Source organism: Ambystoma mexicanum, chromosome 7q, assembly GCF_040938575.1.
Source record: "Ambystoma mexicanum isolate Mex_15411 chromosome 7q, UKY_AmexF1_1, whole genome shotgun sequence".
Lineage (NCBI taxonomy): Eukaryota > Metazoa > Chordata > Amphibia > Caudata > Ambystomatidae > Ambystoma > Ambystoma mexicanum.
The window spans coordinates 168186565-168207307 of NC_090941.1; the positions used below are offsets into that span (position 1 = coordinate 168186565).

The 20743-nt window shown below is 43.6% G+C and overlaps 1 protein-coding gene across 3 annotated transcripts in view; it reads left to right on the forward strand.

The window, feature by feature from the left end:
• Window positions 1–20743, forward strand: part of LOC138528528 (interleukin-5 receptor subunit alpha-like) — a 291652-nt gene that overhangs the window by 172883 nt on the left and 98026 nt on the right. For all 3 annotated transcript variants that reach the window (XM_069640280.1, XM_069640281.1, XM_069640282.1), the window contains 2 exons: window positions 8398–8552; window positions 15421–15568. In XM_069640280.1, the coding sequence (XP_069496381.1) occupies window positions 8398–8552; window positions 15421–15568 (303 nt within the window). The remainder of the gene's footprint in view (window positions 1–8397; window positions 8553–15420; window positions 15569–20743) is intronic.

Below are 20743 nucleotides of genomic sequence, written 5' to 3' on the forward strand. Positions count from 1 at the left end.
CAATGGAGTGGAACACCTGGCTGGAATACATCACGTAATGGTGGTTGGATTTAGATATCTGTGTTTTCACAAACGTTTATGCAGCTAGAGAACTGCGTCAGCCACATGGTAATTGTGGATAGCAGAGCGAGCCACAACGCGTACCACAGGTAAGTAGGGTGGCCAACTGTCCCGCTTTTCGCGGGATTGTCCCGCAATTAGGGACTCTGTCCCGCCGTTTGCAGAGTGGCTGTGCGCGACGCAGGTTGTCCCGACTTTCGTCAGGACAACCTGCATCCATCACAGCCACTCTGCGAATTGAAGTGGGCATTTAAACAGCACGGCGCTGCCGCCTGCTGCTTTCTTTCCACGGCGGCTCTGCAGCCCCGGCTCCTTTAGAGCCTGCAGGTCGAGCTGTAACGCTCGACACCTGGCTTCATTCAAATGCTAATGGTTTGTTCCTGGGTCGTGATGGTCATGTTTGCGGTTAAAAAGCGTGACCATCACCTCCCAAGGACAAACCATTTGCATTTCAATTAAGCCTGGTGTCGGAGCATTACAGCTCGACCTGCAGGATCTAAAGGAGCCATTAAAAAAATGCAAATTCAAAAAGGGACGGGCCAAACGTGAATGACGTTGTAAGGTCATAGCCGCCTTGTGGGCAAGTGTCCTGCAAAATACTATCAAAGAGTTGGCCACCCTACAGGTAAGGGGTCAATTAGAACATGGGCTGAGATGGCCCATTCTGGCTCCAAAGACCTGATTGACTGCAGAGATTCCAGGGTGCTAATTAAAATGTGTGTAACATTGAAGCATATATACTGATTCAGACAGGCACATGATTTCAATCTGAGGATAAAATGGCTCTGATATCAATCACTCAAAGCGGGTCCGCACAGGATAGCCGACTTATGAATTTCCCGGGGGGGGTCCAAATACCGGAAGTGACATCACTGGCAGTTATATGACTGCAAATTTGCATGTAGTCGCCAACTTGGTGCAACGGCCCGCGGGGGGGTTGTGGCGCGCGAAGTGCAGAACAATGGAAACATTGGCTAGCATGTACTGCAGATACTAAAGTCAAGTAAGAAGGAGATTTAAGCCTTCGAGTTGCATTCCAGTAAACCATCACTGCCCCTACTCCACCCCTCTATAATCATCCAGGTTGCAGTAGCCCTCCCTCAAAAGGCAGAGCAACACAACTAGGATGGGATAATTAAATGCTTGCTAAACGGAAGGTACAGCTGCAAGGTGGAGTACCACCACCAAAAAAAGTTCCCAATTCAAGAGAAACGAAAAGTAAAGACGTTTCCCGATTAAAAACTACCAAGCAAGACGTGTGGTGCCATAGTTCAGTAAAACATCAACAATTCAAACTTAAAATAGTGCTGCTATAGATTGGCCAGCCAGGAGAACAGGTGAACTGTTTTCATTGCAGCACCTCCCCCAGGCTAAATGTATTTTTACGGACAACAGTTCGTTGAATAAATTCATCTGCAATGGCCTCAAAATCCAGATGTGCAGCTCCATCTTTGTGTCCATGTAGCAAAGCAACAGCATTTAATCAAGCTTGGCCCATTGTAGCTCTCAGGTAGGTTTTGATGCGCCAAATGCATTGCATTGGCTACCTTCAAAATTAATCTAAATGCAATACATTGGCTACCCTTAAACAATCATCTAATTGCAATGCATTGGCTACATACAATACATTGGCTTCCCTAAAGAAATCACCTAAACAAAATACATTGGCTATCCTCAATCATCTAAATGCAATGCATTGGGTACCTTCAAAATTCATCTAAATGCACTACATTGGCTACCCTCACAAATTCCTTTAAATACAATGAATTGGCTACCCTCACAAATTCATTTAAAAGCAGTGCATTGGCTACCCTCAAAATTCATCTGAATGCAATACATTCCCTTCCCTAAAGAAATCATCTAAACAAAATACATTGGCTACCCTAAATATTCATCTAAATGCAATACATGTGCTGCCCTCAAAAATTCATCTGAATGCCATGGCTACCCTGAAACCTGTGCTTACTGATTTATGCAACCACTCTCTTGCTACTGGGTCTTCCCCTCTTCCCTCAAGCACTCTTTTGTGTGCACCTCCTGAAAAAGCCTTTCCGCCGAATCCTCATGTCCGTCTAACTACCATCCCATCTCTACCACTCCTTCCTTGGGAAACTTCTGGAGAAGCTGGTTCTCCACCAATTGGTCAGCACAATGAGCTTGTTGGTTGCCTAAATGACCATTAATCTGGACTCCGAGCATCCAGACGTACGGAAACTGCTTTTCTGAACACCTGTGAAGAACTGCTGACATCTCTTGTCACTAACTCTCCCTCTGTCCTGATTCTACTCGATCTTTCCTCTGCATTTGATACGGTTAACCACTCCATCCTCAAACGGCTCCATGATACCCTTGGTATCTCGGAGTGGGCACTGTACTGGCTGACCTCCTTCCTCACTGACTGTCCCTCTCAGGTTATCCTGGGCTTTTTCTCCTCTCCTACCTCCGCTCTCCACCTGTGGTGTCCCCCAGGGCTCCAACCTCTCACCCTAGCTCGTTAAGGTCTATCTTACTCCGCTCGCACACCTTATCTCCTCACTTCCAGTGTTAGGCAGATGACACCGAACTCTTCTTCAAACTTCCCTCTGATGCTCGCCCCACTTCCTCTACCATTCCTGACTGTCTATCTGCCATACAGTCCTGGTGTGCTTCCAACGATCTCTGCCTCAATGGCAGCAAGACCGATCCTTCCTATTGGGACTCCCAAATCCCTCTTTCTTCACTTCACTCTGGCCACTCTGTTTGGGCCACACCCCTTCTCCTGCATGTGAAACCAGAAACCTTGGAGTCATCTTAGACTCCTCTCTCTCTTTCCTGCCTCTTAACGTGGACTTTGCCAGGGAGGTCCACTTTCAACTCCACCTCCTCAGAGGTATCCTTCCTTTCCTCACTTTTCCTCAGAAGCGGATTGGTTCTAGAGCTCTGGTACTCTCAAGGTTGGACTATTGCAACATCCTCTTCCTCTCTCCGCCCCATCCAGCTTGTGTTCTCACAGGTCAGCACTCATTATTGGCAGGTGATCACTCTGTAACAAGTGATCTCTGCCAGGCACTTACTGCTGCACTCAACTCACCCCCTGGCACTTCCCTCTGTGGAATTCCTAGCACTTCCCCTCTTCCCTCTCCCTGCTCTCTATTCCTACACTTGCACATTCTGAATGCGCCAAGGCCTGGTAGGACCGCCCCTATACTGCTCATCAGTCTGTTCTATGCCTTTGCTCCCATGTTCCCACCCCTTTGCCCTGTGGGCGCTTTGAACCACACATTATTGATGTTGAAGTGCCTTACAAATGCACAATAAATACATAAACACAATAAATAAATAACTGTTTCTCAGGGGACTTGCCCATCAATAGTTCCAGGTCTGGCATGAACATGCCACGGATCCCTGCATATTGACTGCTCTAAAAATTGGCCCCTTGGTGTAGAGCTTGGCAGAAGGGAGCCGTGACTTCCTGCTTAATTAGAGGCAAAGCCACAGCTTCTGCTGGGCCTAGATTCGTCTAATCTAAACCCAGTGTAAGAAGCTGCCACTTCCAGCCCAGAGGTTACCCTACACCTCTCTCCCTCCACATGGCATGGGCTGGGATCACCACTGGCGAGTCTACCACCACTCTTCAGCTGGGGATGTCTGGCATAAATGTGGGAAATCCAGAGGACTAGCTTGGCTAAGGGAGGCAGGATGGCAGGGAGTCTGCCAAGCCTGCCCAGAGCTGCTGGCCTGCCACCCGTGACCTTGCCAGCTGGTTTCTCTGGTGGTGCTGCAGGGAACCTGACCAGGCTAGCTCTGGGCATCCATTGGTGGGTTGCACTTTCACTTGGTTGTGTCTTCTGTTTGGGGGGGGGCGGGTTGGGAGGGGTGATTGTAGGAAGTGTCATTTTACATTGGGATAGATAGATCTTGGGTCAAGGTGACCCCATAACTACACAATGCTTGACTTCATGCCCCTCCACCCCCCCACACACACACTATTCTAGGCCACTTATCCCCACCAGGTGAGATGCATTTTTAAAAGATATGAGTCATAGGCCCAACAGATGGCATGCCAGAGGAAAAGACAAACGCTGGCGCTGACTCTGCACTGCCGAATAAAATCAAATGAATTATTTCGAAAATACAGATTCTAGCAGACTGGCGAAACAGGCGTGAGGCATTTTGAAAATGGCAAATGAAAAAAGAAAAAATAATAACTTACCTGCTGTTTTCCGACGAACGTGCTGATCTCTGCTTCGCTGGCTGGAATAGTGTCTTCTGCTCCTGCCGCTCCTGCCTTAAACACGGGCGAAGCGGAAGCAAAACACAGAATCTTCCGGTAGCTCCTAAACCCTCCTGTCCATGATCATACACCAATATGAGTCCTAGAGGGGAGGGCTTAATTGGACATTTTCGCGCTTTTACCCGGCCGGAGAGAAGTGATGCAGTATCGATGGAAAGGGCCATCGATACTGCATCACTTCTCTCCGGCCCGGGGGGGCCTCAGCCCTGACTTGATTTGGCCGGGGGTGCCCGGGCCCCAGAGCCCCCCCCGTACTCGGCGCCCCTGGGTCCGCAGCCAATCAGCCGTGCTCAGAATTTTCGCTGAGTCTCAAAGCAGGGATGGCTGTGCACATTCTCAATTCACAATATACACATATTCTAAGAGAATTATAATTATATAGGATTCCTCTCACTATCGACATGGACTTTAAAATCTCCATTCTTTCATCATAAACGTTATTCACATGCTTTGCTGCGCGAGAGGGTGAGTTTTAACTCAGGTGCTACATTGGCCTACAGTCAACACCACATATTCTCTCCAAATGTCCTGCCCTTGGTAAAACGGTTACATGCAACGGTGCTTCCTCTATGGAGGGAGGTTCTATAAAGTGCCCAAACAGAGTCAACTAGCGCGCAGCCTTCAGGAGATTTAGGTAAGATGCTAAATAATAAGATTTTGATCATGGTTCCTCATCTGGATTTGGAATTTTGAATATACGGGTTCTCTCTTCAACGTTACTGCCAATAAATATTTTTGCACACACCCCACCAGAATGTGGAAACACACCAAACCAGGCAGTAGTCATTTCGCTCACGAAACATTTGGCCTTCGTCATTAAGTGTCTTCGTGTTCAGGGGAAATCCCCTTCTGTGATTTTGTCGGCCCAGAATGCAACTAAAATCCTTCTTTGTTTACATTCTAAAATACATTGTTTACAGACTCAGACTACAATCTACAGCTCTCAACATATTTTGTTGATGGTGTGCTGTACAAATACTTCAGGGGAACCTCTAGTTCCTCCAAATTGTGATGGCTGATGCCTGCTGAAAGAGCTAGCGGACAAATATTGTGACCCCTGTCTGCCCTAAGCCTGTACTCATCTCACTTTACAGAAACAAACTCCAGCTAGACAGAACTCTTGTTTGTTGCTGTGGCTCTCCGAGCATTTAGATGCCTTCCTGTGTTGTTCACACAACATGGTGGCAAACCATCAAGGGAAGAAAATGTGGCCTCTACTTATCTGCATTTGTTAGGAGAACCCATTCTACATTTAAGACATTTGCATCATGTGTGTGTGGAGAATATTCAAGGGGTCTGTCTCAGCTGTATTTTTCATTCGTCAGTGGACTTCTCTCTGGGTCCTGAAATTATCACTCATATTTAGGAACTGCTCCAGAGTTATCAGGGGAACATTCTGCTTTAGAGAGTCTATTAAAAGTTCAAGATTCCGTGGCGTGTGGACATTGCAACCTTCCCATTGGCAAAATAGGATTGATTAGTGGTTGATCTAGTACCTTATCTATGGTAGTAGGATGACTGGTTTCTACATCTTCACCAGATGATAACTGCTATGGAGTGGGCCGCTCCTCTGTCTTTCTTCTGTCTGTTAGCTGGATCTATCCAGGTGTCTCCCTCCTATATCTAGGGTTGATTGTGTGGAGTCTGAAAATCAGGATCTTCAGAGTGGAGTATTCTAGGAAAGTACCATTATACCTGCAGGTGTCCAGGTAGTCAGTGACTCTGAAATTCAACGCCTGGTAATCGGAATCATTTTGTTCTTGTATGCCAGCATGGGGCTAGTTCCTTTCTCATGCCAGCATGCCAACATACTTGATATCCTTCAAGAGGGATTTGCCTTGGACCTGTCTGTGTTCCACTCAGGTGTCACTTGGAGGCGGTTTGGGACGTCATGTAATGAGGACCAGGCATTGAGTGCTTTGGACTTCATGCCTCCCATCTTTTGAAGATTTTTTTCATTTTGCCAGTCCTAGGATTCGGTCACCACTCCTTTCCTAGGACGTACCCATGGTGTAAAAGGTCATCCATGCACCACACTTTGAACACTTTGAAGATATTCAATTAAAGACATTTTCTACTTGCTGGGGTGATTTTCCTGATTGACATTTCTGGATGTGTCGCATAACTGTGTGCCTTGTTTTACAACCCCCCCCCTTTCTAGGCTCACTGTGTGCCTGGACCGTTGGCCCTTCATCCTTCCCAAGCCTTTCTTCTTAAGGGTCTGTCTGAAATGGGACATTACGCTGAATCCTGTGCATTAATCCATGGATCCAAGACCTGTATCAGTGGTCCCTCTGTTGGATATGGGGAGAAAGGTCAATGTGTATTTTCCTTGAAAGCCTTCATCCTGAAGATCTTGGATTCTGTTGTTTGGTACTGGTCACCAAAGGAAACATCATTCCACGTGCAACCCTAGCATGTGAATCCATTGGATTAACTCCATGGCGTATGAACATGCACAAAGTTCCTTCCCTTCGGGTATTGGAAATAGAGAGTTGCACTCAACATTTCACAATACGAGCGTCGACAATATAGTAGATTAAATGGAAAATAATTATCAGGTGAAGGCCCCATTAGGAAGCCTGTTAAATCTCTTTACTAATATATGAAAGTATGAACAAGTGAGCAACTCCCAAATCAATATCCAATATTGATGTGGTACTAGTTCATCCCTTACCTTCAGTTGTCCAGGGTTGTTCCACTTTGGGCATGGCAGCCTCTGAGCTGGGTACCCGGATCAGATATATCCTGAGCCATATACTGAGCCTCCGATGACACATTGTTTCTTACTATAAACTGTGTGTGGAGTCTTCTACCATCTCATGTGTTTCTTCAGTCCTCCATACAGATACTCTCTATAACTCTGGTTTACAACATCAAGGAAACTGTACCGTTTTAATACATGTATTGTGCAAACATTACGCTGAATTTACATGTGCCTAGATCAGCTCTGAGCTGCACAATCCCTTTAGCAGAAGTGCAAATACAGTGTAAATGTATTTGGAGTGGGGCATATGCAAATATGAGGTTTGGACATGCACAAGCATACTGCAATGCCATGCAATGTTTGAAACTGTGTTTATGATCAATAGCTTCTAAACTATTGTCTCATTGACTTAAGACTTTGACAAGGAAACATCACAAAGTACTAATGTCTTGAACTCTTGTTAGTGTTCTTTAATAGACTGGGTCACATTACGAGTTTGGCGAAAAATCAACAGTATGCTGATTTACCGCCAAAGTCTTGTACTATTACCACAACCCAGTCCCGTGGGCTTACCACAGGAGTACCAGTGGTGGTATGGCTTTGTGAATACCCATTACTGCAGTCTATATGACTCTTTGGGGATATTTCGTGGATTTACTGCGGGCCGTAATATGGCATGGGATTTTTGGAGGTAAAGGGGAGGATTTACCGCCAGCTTTTCGCTTTAGGGGAATCCACCACTGTACCTCCTCACTAGGAATCTGGTGGTTCAGTAAAAATTGTAGTAATTAATTTACTGCCAAAAAAGTGCCTGTAATAGAATTCGTGTCACGTTTTTACTGCACCTCCGAACTCGCAATGGGGCCTAGTAGTGTCTTTCTCATCCTCCTCACAGTCCTTACCAACTTCCCTCACGATGGGATGTGTAATATTGTTCAGAATTTACACTGCTGAGATATTGAACAGAAATAGTTATGTGGTTTAATAGTAGGCATACGCTCCCTTTGGGAGAGGTTTTTTGAAATTATAGATGCAAGTCAGTACCTATCTCGGGTGGGGATGCGGGGGAGGGGGAACATCAACATTAAATTAGCCTGAGGACTCAGTGTAATAAAGGTTACTATAGGAAATGAGGACATTGTAAGAAGCTCCAACACTTTCGTAATTCTAAGTAATAATTTAAATTAATTAAATCAACTTTCTAATGTTTCCATTTGTTTTAAATTCAATTTTTGGTAACTAAAAAACGAAAACTCAAAAACTCAAGCACTGGGTTAAATTCAGAAACCTTGCACATTATATTTATTTAAATACTTTGTACTCTCAAAACCCTAACTTTCTCGAGGGTATTTTTTAGAGAAACTGGGTCCTCCAACTAACGTCTCACTGAGTCATGAAAATGAAGAAATCAGTGTTCGATGGATGCAGCCATTGACTCTTGGTTCCTCACAGCGGGCCTGCTTCTTATACCAAGTGGACCTTAGGGAAGTAAACAAAAAGACTTCAGTCCAAGTAAGTAGGAATCTCATTTTCATCAAAGACGATTTATGTGCCGGCCGGTAAATGGATAATAGTGATAGGAGTAATATGCAACAATTTCAATTTAATTTTGTATTGAATAATATTTGAAGGATAATTGTGTTTGTTTTGAAAACGTGGTAAGCAAATGAATATTTTAACATGATATTCCTTCTGATGACAAAAAAAAAGAATTGCATTGTCCAATTTATGGATCAAATATTTTCAAAACTAACATCAAACTAAAAGAAATCAATGAAACACCGTGTATGGCTTTATGTTATGTTATTATGTTATTATGGTATTTACTGAGAGCAGAACATGCTTCCAGAAGCAACAGAGCGCTTTACACAGGTATACAACAATACATATGCATAACGGAGCACTTTTCAGAGTTAACAACATAACAGCTATACAGTGGGAGGCAGGATACAGAGGGGCACAGATTAGGGGTACAGCTGTACAGGGTGGCGGGAGGAGAGAGGTGGGTGGCGTCTAGCGGGTTAGGTAGCAGCTGTGGCGTGTGGGGCGATGTAATGGCCTAGCTGTTGAGGAGGAGAGAATCCTTGAAGTGATGGGTCTTGAGTGCTTTTCTGAATTGTAGCAACGTGTGGGCAAGTCTGATGTTGACGGGGAGGAGGATGCATAGTCTTGTGGGGTGAAGTAAGTGAAGGATTGTTTTCTGGTCCTTTCCTTTTGGCAGCAGTGGATTTCAAGTCTGCACATGTCCTGGCTTCTGGTGGTGCGCTATCCACCAGAGATGCTGGGTTTCTCTCTGAGTTAGCTGGGTGACTTGAGGGTGACCGCTTTATAGATGATGCAGCAATACTTGAAGGTGATTCTTGCATGCAGTGGGAGCCAGTGAAGGTTGATGAAAGCCCGGGTGACATGGTCATATCTGCATAGACCTTTGATGAGGCATGTGCTGCATATAGGACACTTCTCAGGGGCACAAGGAAGGACGATCGGAGGCCTTCGAGGAGGGCATTTCCCCAATCCAAGTGGGATAGGACCAGTGCTTGAACAGTGCATCTTAAATTGTCCGGAGGTAGGAAGGTCTTGACTTTCCACAGAAGGAAGAGCTGATATCTAGCTGCCTGAGTTTTCTTAGTTATGTGTGTCTTGAAGGAGAGGTGTTTGTCGATGTGGAACCCGAGACACTTGGTGTGGGAGGTGAGCTCAGGCGTGAAGCCCTCAGAGTTCATGGTTGATAACCAGGTCTGTATGTATGGGTGTTCTGTGTTGTTGGTGCAGAGTATGAATTCGGTCTTGGAGGTGTTGAGCTTCACAGCTTTGAGAAATCCACAAAGTCTTAGCTATTTTAAAGTCCCTTTGAAGGAGCATTGTGAGAACACCAGGTTGTAAGGCCTTTTGCTGGTGTTTCCATGACTTCTAATGCATGTTGATGACATGTGCCCTTTTGCATACCTTGCCTTGCCATGCTATGAGCTGCTATGCATGCTTTTAGGTTTGTTTTACCATTGAGGTTGCTGACTGCTTCTTGCACTAAGCCACTCAAATTCAACATTCCTACACAAAATATGCATACCAACTAAGCCAATCACAAATGGCTAATGAACACCCACCCAACAGACATCAAACACCAGAACACTACACCTGTACAAACAACATGCATACCACAGCCCAGGTCAAAGCATACTAGCATCACAGGCTCATTACGCTTCTCTTCAGACACACAATTCATCTATACTCTTGACACAAAACACATAGAATCTGATCCCCCAACCAGAGTTTAGGGTACCTCCTGTCTGCATGCATGAACATAACAGCAAACCTATCTTGCATTTTCCTCTCCTTCCCCACTAACCTCACCCACCTCCCTCTCTTTCAGATCCACCAGAGCACCTGGAGGCCAGGCAGCAGAGCATGGTATAAATCCCAATAACATACCATGACATAACATATCTATTTTTAATAATGCCATCCCACATTGAGGTATTTACATGGAACCACATCTTTTCGTCAGGGAGCTGGAGTCATCATGCACAGGCAATGTTTAGTCTCACGTGTTTTCTTACTTTATTTTTAAACTACCAAAGAGGTGATTTTATTTGACCTATCAAAGAAGGGGTTGCTGATATGGAGCACCAATTTATGGTCTAAACAATGTGGAGTTTAGCATCCTTTTTTGCCTGTTTGTATGCAAGAAAGGGGGAATTCGTACTGATTATGCAGCTTCTATAATTAATTATTGAATTCGAGATGTATATATTTCCTGAATAAGATAAGAAGGGGATGTAAGATGATTGTGCTAGATGACAAGTGATGATGCCAGATGAAAGGTGATGATGCTAGACGAAAAGTGGGCTTTGTTTTTTTTACCGGTAGCAAGCAGGAAAGCCATTTTGAAAATATGATACCTTAATAAGTAAGGCATGCCCATTATTTGTACTGAAACACTAATGTACCTTTTTGAGACAGGCCCTGAACTACCGTAAGGATACTTGTCATGACATATTTACTATGAAGATACTATAAACATTGCATTTTTTGGATACTTTTTGTATTTTAGATGGAAAGAGAAAGGGGGAGGAAGACAAAAAGGAAGCAAAATTCATATTTTTCAGAGGGTCAGAGTCAAATGATGATCAAATAGACTAATTAGCAAATGGAAAGCAATTTACACATTTGATGGTACAGGTTACAAATGATGCCACATACATATTTGCAGCTAATTATAAATACACAAATACAAGTTTAGACACCTTTTAAGAGGCCAACAATACATAATATTCTAAAATGCTACACTGCATGAGGTTTCTGAGTTTCATGTAACAATACCATGTTTTTTTATTCGAGTGAGAAGTCTGTGGGACGTATCTACGTTGAGAAAGCATTCACTGTGCTTCGGCAACACACTACGATCAAGAGCATCAGCTCTGGATAACGACAGACCAAATTCTGGGAGGGACTTTTCCACACTAATACTGTATGAGACACATCCTGGGGTAGCATCCCTCGCCCTTTCAACAATTAATCCTTGATAAGGACCCCTCGGGGTCGAAACACCTGTCAGCTGACCACTATTAGACTATGGGCCTCATTACAAGTCAGCCGGTCCGGAAACAATGGTGGTGATAAATCCGACTCCACCGTTGTTTCCAGACCAGCTGATTCCGAGTCCTGCAGGTGGGGAGGTGTCACTCCCGCCAGGTCTGACCTGGTTGAAATAACACCACCCGCCTGCCAGCGAACATGGAAACACCGGCTCCATCATAGACGGAACCAGTGTTTCCATGGTCCCATACTCCATGGAGTCCTTTGGGACTATGGGACTCCATGAGAGTGGGGATTTACAGAATTCCGCCTCCAGAATTACCGGGTCACCAGGGTTGGAATGCCCCAGTGATTCCACCAATCACAGAGGCAGAATGGTATTACCGGTCCCGTGGCAGCTTGCCGGTATTTCCAGAACGGCTACCGCCGGACTCGTAATGAGGCCCTATGTGTCTACACTATAATAAATAAAAAATCTCACTGGAAATACCACACTCAGTGTGAAAATATCTTTGTGTATGAGATACAATAATAACCAAAAAATTGCAAGGTAACCAGGACTGTCCACATTTTCCTTACTAGAGGTGTGGGTTCACCTCTACCAACCTGTGACCTTGCAGAGACATATCCAGATCATCAGACCAAATAACGAGCGCAGCACAGGCGTGTTCATATCTAGAGCCCATCCTTCTCGCTACCCTATTTCTATATATTATTTTGTGTTAGTGAATGGAAAGGATCAACATTTAAAATGTGTCATTTCCAAACAGGACTAACATAGTATCAAAATGTTCTTTAATTATCTCTCGTTTTCAAAAATTAATCTTGGTTTCCACAAAGATGTTGCGAGGTGCTGTAATTAATTGATAGCAGTAGCTTCATAAGAATGGGTGTGTTGCACAGAATATTTTTTTGAGGCAAAGCATTTATGCCAAATGTGTCAAGTGTATTTATTTTAGTACTGTCAAAATAAAATAATAGGGTTTATGGGCTCATACTAACTTGCACATATCCTAGCGCTGACCTTGTTCAAATCTTAAGGGACACTAAACTCGACAAGGACTCAGCATTATCGGACATTATTAAGGCATCATCGTTTTAAAAATACAATTATGTATACAATTTAACCATCGGAGTTAAAAATAATTTGATCACCTTAACTAGTTTTAGTGTAAATAAGACTTAAATCTATTTGTCCTGACTGTGCTACAATTTCATAGAATTGGTCCAAGTTTTGAAAAATCCCTGTGGTAGGGTTTAACTCTCAATAAGCCCAGGCGTTCTTCTCCCAGAATGGCTTGGAATAATCATAGTAAGGGCATCCTTACTCTCCCTAACTTCAAAGTCGTTGTGAATCGCACTTCAGTGTATTTTCTACATTTTGAGATGTATAAAGTGTTTAATAAACACAATGTTTTGTTATGCTATGTGTTGTTGATGTATACCGCACAATGCTACCAATAACATGGTCTCCATGTGCTTGGTGGCTCTGTAAGAAAGTGGGTGGGGTAGATTAGTGGGGGAAGAGGGATAGGATAGAGGTTGTGCTCTTCTGTTGGTGCTTGCAGAACCAGGAGAAACTGGTGTCTGTGCGTGTTGGCTTTCTGAGTGTCTTTGAATGTGTGCACTGTGCTTGTTGTGTCCAGAGGGATAACGTCCAGCGTCTGGGTTGTTTGTTGGTTGAAGCTGTTTATTTGTGTGGCAGATGTTTGGCTTGTTTGTTTGTGAGTAGTGTGGCTAGCCCTTTTGGGTATGTGTGGTATGTGGGAAGTATGCGGGAGAGGAGAGGAGTAAGGAGCGGAGGTGGTTAGTAAGTTATTAAGCAGTGGCAAAATCTAATTTCAAAGGAGTGAGATTAACTAAAAGCAAGGCCTTTGTATTTGTAAGTGAAATGGTCAACTGGTGTTAAACGAGAAATTGATGAGAAAATTCCAATAGGAAAATGGGCCTCATTCCAAGTTCGGAGGTAACCACGCCTTTATTTGCGGCATGTCTGCCTCCGAACTCGTCCAAACTCCGGCCTGCTGAATGGAGTAATTACCGGTCCATTCCGAGGTCGGAGGGACCGGTAATTTCCCATTCACCAGGGCCATTCCCCATTCCCATTTGAGCCCCCATAGGGCTCAATGGGAAGGGGGAAGGCGGCAATAACGGTACCGTAAATTACGGTACCGTTATTGACCCCGGAGTCCCTTTGCGGGTCCCGTCCTTAACGCCTGCTAAAAGCAGGCGTTAAGGAAGGACCGCAAAGGGAACTCATAGTAGGGCGGTAAGGGTTTAACGGCACCGGTCTCGTTACCGGTGACCGTTAACCCTTACCTCCCTACTCGGAATGAGGCCCAATGTGTTGAAATTAATTTTAAAATTAACATGTTTAGGCTGAATTTGTATTGCCATGCAGTTTGATCTAAGCACGAGTCTATGGGTCATGAATTTACTGGCAGCAGGCAATGGGGACTTATTGGGGCATTACAGCCCAGACGGACCCTGTAAATCCCCATTGCCGGGTGCCGGTAATTATTACTCCCCATTCCCATTTTAGTCCCAATGGACTCAATGGGAATGGGGAAGACGAATGCACCGGCACCATTCATGAATGGAGTGCTGAAAGGGACCCGCACGCAGAACTCGTAGTTTGCCAGTTCCGGAAACAACGGTACCGGCAAGCTTACCTGTACCGTTGTTTCCAGACTGGCAAACTTGTAATGAGGACATATGTAATGGTGCAAAGTTATTGTAGTCTGGTCACATTGCCAACAATCGATAAAACATTTAAGATAAGGTGCCATAGGTGTGATTGTAGAGGTTCTTTGGTTAATGTAGTCAGCAAGCTCAACATACCATAAGTAGTGGCATATCATTATGGTCATGATGTAAACAGCAAAAGGATGAGAGTCCGAGCCAAGGAAATACCTGATTCTAAACAGAAAAGATAGAGACGCGGGTCTAGAATTCGATGATGCAGTGATGGCGGATGAGAATATATGCTGAGGTGGTGAAAAGAGAGGGCACCGTGATTTAATGAACGGATACTGCAAATGGCACAGTATATACCCATCTTGCTGAAAACGCAATAGACATAGAAGGAAAAATAGATCTGACCAGGTTTTAAAGGACTTTGTAAATGATCTGCTGAATTTACATTTAGTGAAAGTATGAAACATTAACGTGTTTGAGAATCCGCTTAACACTTTGTTACTAAAAATATTGCTTGGATTGATGCATAATGAAGTAGGTGTTTTCTTTTTTAGATATTGCATCTTGATTTCCCATATTGTATGTTCTCCCTAAACCTATGTGTGAATTAGACAGAAAGCCTGGAGACCATACAAATGGCAGCGTTGTGCGGTATAAATCGAGATGACATAACATAACAAAAGGAGTTGCACAGTGTTTTACAGCACTTTAGTCCCTTTGGAAGTTTGTAATGGTGGAATTAAATACACTGAAGTATTGCTGGGAAGTGTCAGCATTTTTGCTTTAAAGTGCCACGAATTTGAGGCTGATGATAATACCTACCCTTTTAAATCAAGGGCTGCCTAAGCTTACTTTAATTAACTTTTTTCTTTCAAATTAAGTTTAGTAGTTCTATCTGTGAACAACCCATACATTGATACTATTAATCTGTATTCACTTTCGAAATCATCTGGCACATTGCTCAATGTAACTGGTTGTGGCATATCTCCCAGCGCTGTTACCACGAAAACTAATTTTAAGCAAAACGACATATAGTAGTGAACAATACCTGAACTAAACTGGCTTATCAGATATGCAATATTTAGTGAATGCAATATCCACCAGTGCCTGAAAATGAGATGACACTCTATTGTATTGAATTTGTTAGGTCGAGATTGAAAAAGAAGAGAAATATGTGTTCACACATTATGATGAAAAGAAGAAATACTCCATTCGTGTCCGTGCGAAGAAGAATTGTGCGCCAACAAAAAACAAATTCTGGGGAGAGTGGAGTGAACCAGTTTTCCTAGGCAAAGGTAAGTCCTTATTGATATATACTATGATGAACATCCATGGTACCTGTGGAGAAATACGACATTTTAGCATCTACCATGGACTTTGTGGTGTGTCTCAGCCAATCTGATTATTTGGAAGACAGTTTCGAAGCAAACTCAGAAGTATGATGCACCGCTCGCCTTTCAGGCCTGAGGAAAGGAATGATTATTGCGCGCCACCAGGTAGCTCACTCGTACCTTTGATGATGGTCTGCAGCTGCTCCTCCCGCTACAGGGATTTGTAACTGGGCAAAAGTCCACTTTCTGTCCTAGTCTGCCCCCCTATCTTCCCTGCTCTACCACAATCTTCTACCGAGAACCATGGTTCGCCTGCATTTAGGGCAGTAGTTAATGTTAGATAAAGGGCATACAGCAGTTTGTTCTCATATTTCTCTTTTTACTTTTTTCTCTTTGGTGGCCTTGCAAGTGCTGCTTAAAAGCAGAAAAAATTGGAATGGAAAGTGAAGTTAGGAAAGAGATGGAATGTTAGGTGGGACACACCTCCTGTTAGTATTGTTTGGATTTGAACCCACCAATTGACTTCCAACAGCCATAGTAGTCCCTATGGCCTTCCCCACCCACTACCTGCCACTCCTTGCCTAAAAAACCCTTGTACCCCTCTGTCCTGGTTCTGTTTGGGTTAGCTCTGTGCTTCTAAGGGCATGCCAATGTGGTAAAAATGCAAGTTCAGCGCAGTAAAAAGGAGCAAACTTTTCAGCTGCGGTATTAGCCCACTAAAAGTGGAAGGGGCTTTGTTGTTAGCCACACAGTTCTATGCATTAGACTGGAGAATTCTCTAAATAATTGTGTTTCAAGCAAATAACATATAGGCAATACAATTGGATTGCAGGTAAGTATTGGTGGTTTTAAAATGTCCCATGGTGGTTTCAAATTGTCCCTTTGCACATCTGAGCCTGGGAATAAGTTCAAAGAGTTCCTAAAATGCAACATTAAAACGGTAACTTGTCAATGGTTCAAGGCTCTTGCAGTGTCATGATTGGTTTTATTCCCATGAAAAACGGATGGAGATGACCAGCGTCAGATGAATAAAGGTATGGTGGTCATCTCAAATGTCTCGATGTTTTAGCACTATGATGTGGGAATTGTGGGTTGGACTGTGACGTCACAGAGGTGGCCGAAGGTGCCCGAAGGTGGTGAGGCAAGGTTTGCAGAGCCCAATCATTTCAGAATAATGTATGTCCCACTGTAGGGGAATTGTGCATTTGGTTACATAATATGTCTCACATCAAATACACTAGATACATTTACAGATTATCAATTGATGCATATACATATAAAATCAAGTAGATTAAACAAAATATCATCAAATTCATTTAAAATTCAACAGGATAAAAAAGAATAAAAGTGCAAACAGAGGATTTCACCAAATCATCTCAAGACCATAATTTCAATGCTGCCTTCTAAAGATGAATTGCAGCTGCAGTGATAACTAATGGGGAGGCACTATACAACGTATTCCAGAATTGTTCAGTTGTGACTTGGTCTATGTGCTGTACACATTTTCCATAACTCTTCAGATACATCGTAATTGGTTATTTATAACGTGCTTAATACCCAGAGGTTTTTAAGCGCGGACCCAGGGTTTGAACCTGTGTTGCTCCGTGTCGTCTTGTTTCCAAGGCGAGCGTGATTCCCCTGAGCTATTCTCCCAGGGCACTTGGTCAGTATGTGGTGATCGGTTTCTATTTCTTCACCACAGATTCTACTAAGTCTTTGTTCAGTCGCAACATTCTGCCAAGCACCCTGAAATTCCATGGTAGGCAGTAGGTTGAATCGTAAATATATCATGAAACTTCTCAATGCTGGGGAGAAGGGCTTTTTAAGATAGTCAGCCATAAGGCTGAACTTAAAGCCTTGTGGGAGAAAGGTCTATAGCGCATCCTCATGGCAAGCTTATCCAGGTTACATATTCTATCCCAGACTCTAGTCTTTAACTTTAAGATTTGCTCTGTATTAGGGAGGTCGCGGCGAGAGCCAAAGGTATGTCCAATGTGTTTAGTAGAAATTTTGCCAAACCAACCAATTCATGCATAAAAAGGGAACTCTTAAGATTATATTTACCAAGGTTCAGGATATCACAAAGCTTATTTGCACCACACCCAGGCAATGTCAATCTGAGGTAGAGAATAGTATGCTGGACAAGCCAGGATGACGAGAGGGAATAAACACCAATTTCCATCCTTAGCACTTCGACGGGCACTGAGTTCGGTAGGTTCATCATTGACCATAGGATTTTGGCCTCAACCCTAGCCATTTCACCAAGTTCCATTGACGTGCATGTAGGCTTTAAAGTATCGAAGGGATGAAGCTGGTGCAATAAATGATCCAAAGGCCCTCCAAATTATTTCCCCCTTTAAAATAGACATAGCGCTTAGTCCCTTATAAAACAGTGTGATGGGTTGAATTTCAGCAGGAACCCCAGATATACATAAGTATCGACAATTTCCAATGGTTCACTCCCCAACTTCCAAATGAAATCCAATTCTTTCAATTGGGAACCCCTAAGGCGCATTACTTTAGTTTTGCCGATATTGATAATCATATGATTAGCATGCATGAAAGTAGTCAGTGTGTTTATCGAGTGCTGAAGCCTGATAGGGGTCTGATCGAAGAGAACACGATCATAGGGATAGCCGAGCCATATAATGAGTACACCATTTACCCTGGGAGGGAGGTTTCTCACTGCATTTAAGTAATTTGCCATATCAGCAATGTAGAGATTGAAAAGCAGGGGGACAAAAACACCCCCCTGCTTCAATCCCACATTTGTCTCGATTGGGGCAGTGGTTACCCCCTCTTGGTTGAGGTACACAGTGGCGGTCGTGTCAGTATACTGCCATTTTAGGAAGTGTAGCAAGTGTAAGTCGATCTCCCAAGCAGAAAGCTTTGCCCATAGAAGGGGATGTGATACTAAGTCAAAAGCTTTGCTGAAGGTTTACTGAAGGCGATGAGACAGCAGTAGAGATTAGAGCCAGGGTGACGAATGATATTGGCCATGAGTAGTTGAATAGTACAAATAATATCTATTGCTCCGTGGGATTTCCTAAAACCAGTTTGTAAAGGTTTAAGGAGGTCTCTTTGGAGACTCTCAGCACAGAGTTACCACAATAATACTTTACTACTCATCATGAATGCAACATGTGCCATTTTTAACAAGTCTAATTGGTTGGTGTGCTCACATTTACCGCAACATGGAGATAAGGGGTTGGGCTGGTTTTTTCATCCTTTGCCTCTGACTACTGCCTGTTATGCTTCTTTAAGGGCACTATTCTTTGGCCGATGGAATGATAGCATCTCAGGGAACTTTGATGGAACAAATTTGAATGAATTCGAGAAACGACTTTTAATGCCCCTGGGATGCTCACTTTTTGCAAATAGGAGCAAGCTAAATATTGCTTCTTTTAGGCCTTCTGATAGACTGTCTCGACCTTTTCAATCTTTGATCTCTTTCAAGATGGCTCCTATAGGCAATAGGGATGCCACGCCACCTTCCTACACTGTTAACCACAGCCCTGATTTGGTTTCTTTCTACATACAGAGGAATGGTACTTAGTTAATGTGCGATTTCAAGGGCTGCACCAATGTTGTGAACTTGACCAGTGAGGACAGACCTTTGTACATAGGCAAACCTGTCTACTTCATTTGCGGTAATGAAGCTTTCCCATGGCTACCTAGGGATTGGCAGGGAACCTGTTATTTAGGAATTCTGTTACCAGGGGTATTCATAGCAATCACCATAGACCTTTCTAAAGCTCGTCCAAGGCGGGACGAGAATGGTGATAGTTCATCACAAGTTCTGGGTGACGTAGCGAAATCTTTTGTACCTTTTTGGGGACAAATATTGAATTCTGAAGATATCAGAAGACTAGCGAGAGTACTGGAGAGGACCATCAACCGGACCACTGACATACTATATAACATGACTTTAGAACAGAAAGCGATAAGGTTAGTGGCCCTACAGAACCGGATGGCATTAGACGTCATCCTGGCTGAGCGTGGTGGAGTATGCAAATTAGTGGGGTCCGCTTATTGCGCTTTCATGCCAGATTCCTCCCCAACCATCTTTAAGGCTATACAAAATCTGCACTTCCTTAGTTCAGAAGTGCATGTTCCTGAGGGAAATTGGGATCTTAGCGCTTGGTTCTGGGACTTCTTACGATTTTGGGGATGGAAGCTACTTTCAGTCTTGTTGATTATTCTGGGTATTCTGTTGTTTTTCTGTTGCTGTATACAATGTCTTCCTGGTATTTGTTCAGTATTAGGAGGATGTTGTGCACAGACTATGGGAACATTAGGACAAAAGGTATGCGCACCAGAAAGAATGACCAGTGAATTTGTGTTGAAGGAGATTTCTGTTACCGACCTTATGGCGATCGATATCTCTGATGATTGTGATTCAGGGTGTATGGACATTGAGATGTGGAGTTACTCGTAAAGTGACTAAAAGTAGTTTAGCACTTGGCTTAGGCCAAAAGGAGGGTTTGTTAAATGGGAAATCATATTGTGCCTCCTTCTAATATATATTGGGCTAAGCCTAGTCGCTCTGCGAAGAAAACTGCGTTGCAAAGTTCCGATTTTAGATCGACTTCGCCGCCATTTTAGGATCATCCGCCATTCTGATTTCTCTTCATAGGTAATTATGTGTTCTAAAATGGTGGACTGTGTTTCCAACTTGCAACCGAGCCTTCCCGACCTTTGTGCCCAAGTTAATGGTTAGACTGTCCACGGGCCGAATGTTTAGATTGGGTAACAAGACCTTTTCCCATACATGACTTGTGGTTTTAGGATTGTCTACACCAGTAAGCCTCATCCACGAACATACATCGAAGACAATGTAATGCAAATGTCAAGCATGGACACTGACTGTAACACATTGTGAAGGGATATGTGCTAAGGTTTACCGCAAAATCTGGGAATACACTTTGCCATTGTAACTTGTTTATAAAACTGGCGTTTGTCTCAGGGAGGGAGGGCAGGTAGGCCTGTTACGCTCTCCTGTAAGTATCTAAGAACTGTTTTCATTCTATTTTAGCCATTGCATAGAAATTACAGCTGAGAGATAAATTCTAGGATTATATAAATATTTGTATTTGTTATAGCGCTGCACCTCCCTTTGAACTTCTCTGCACTGTGCTT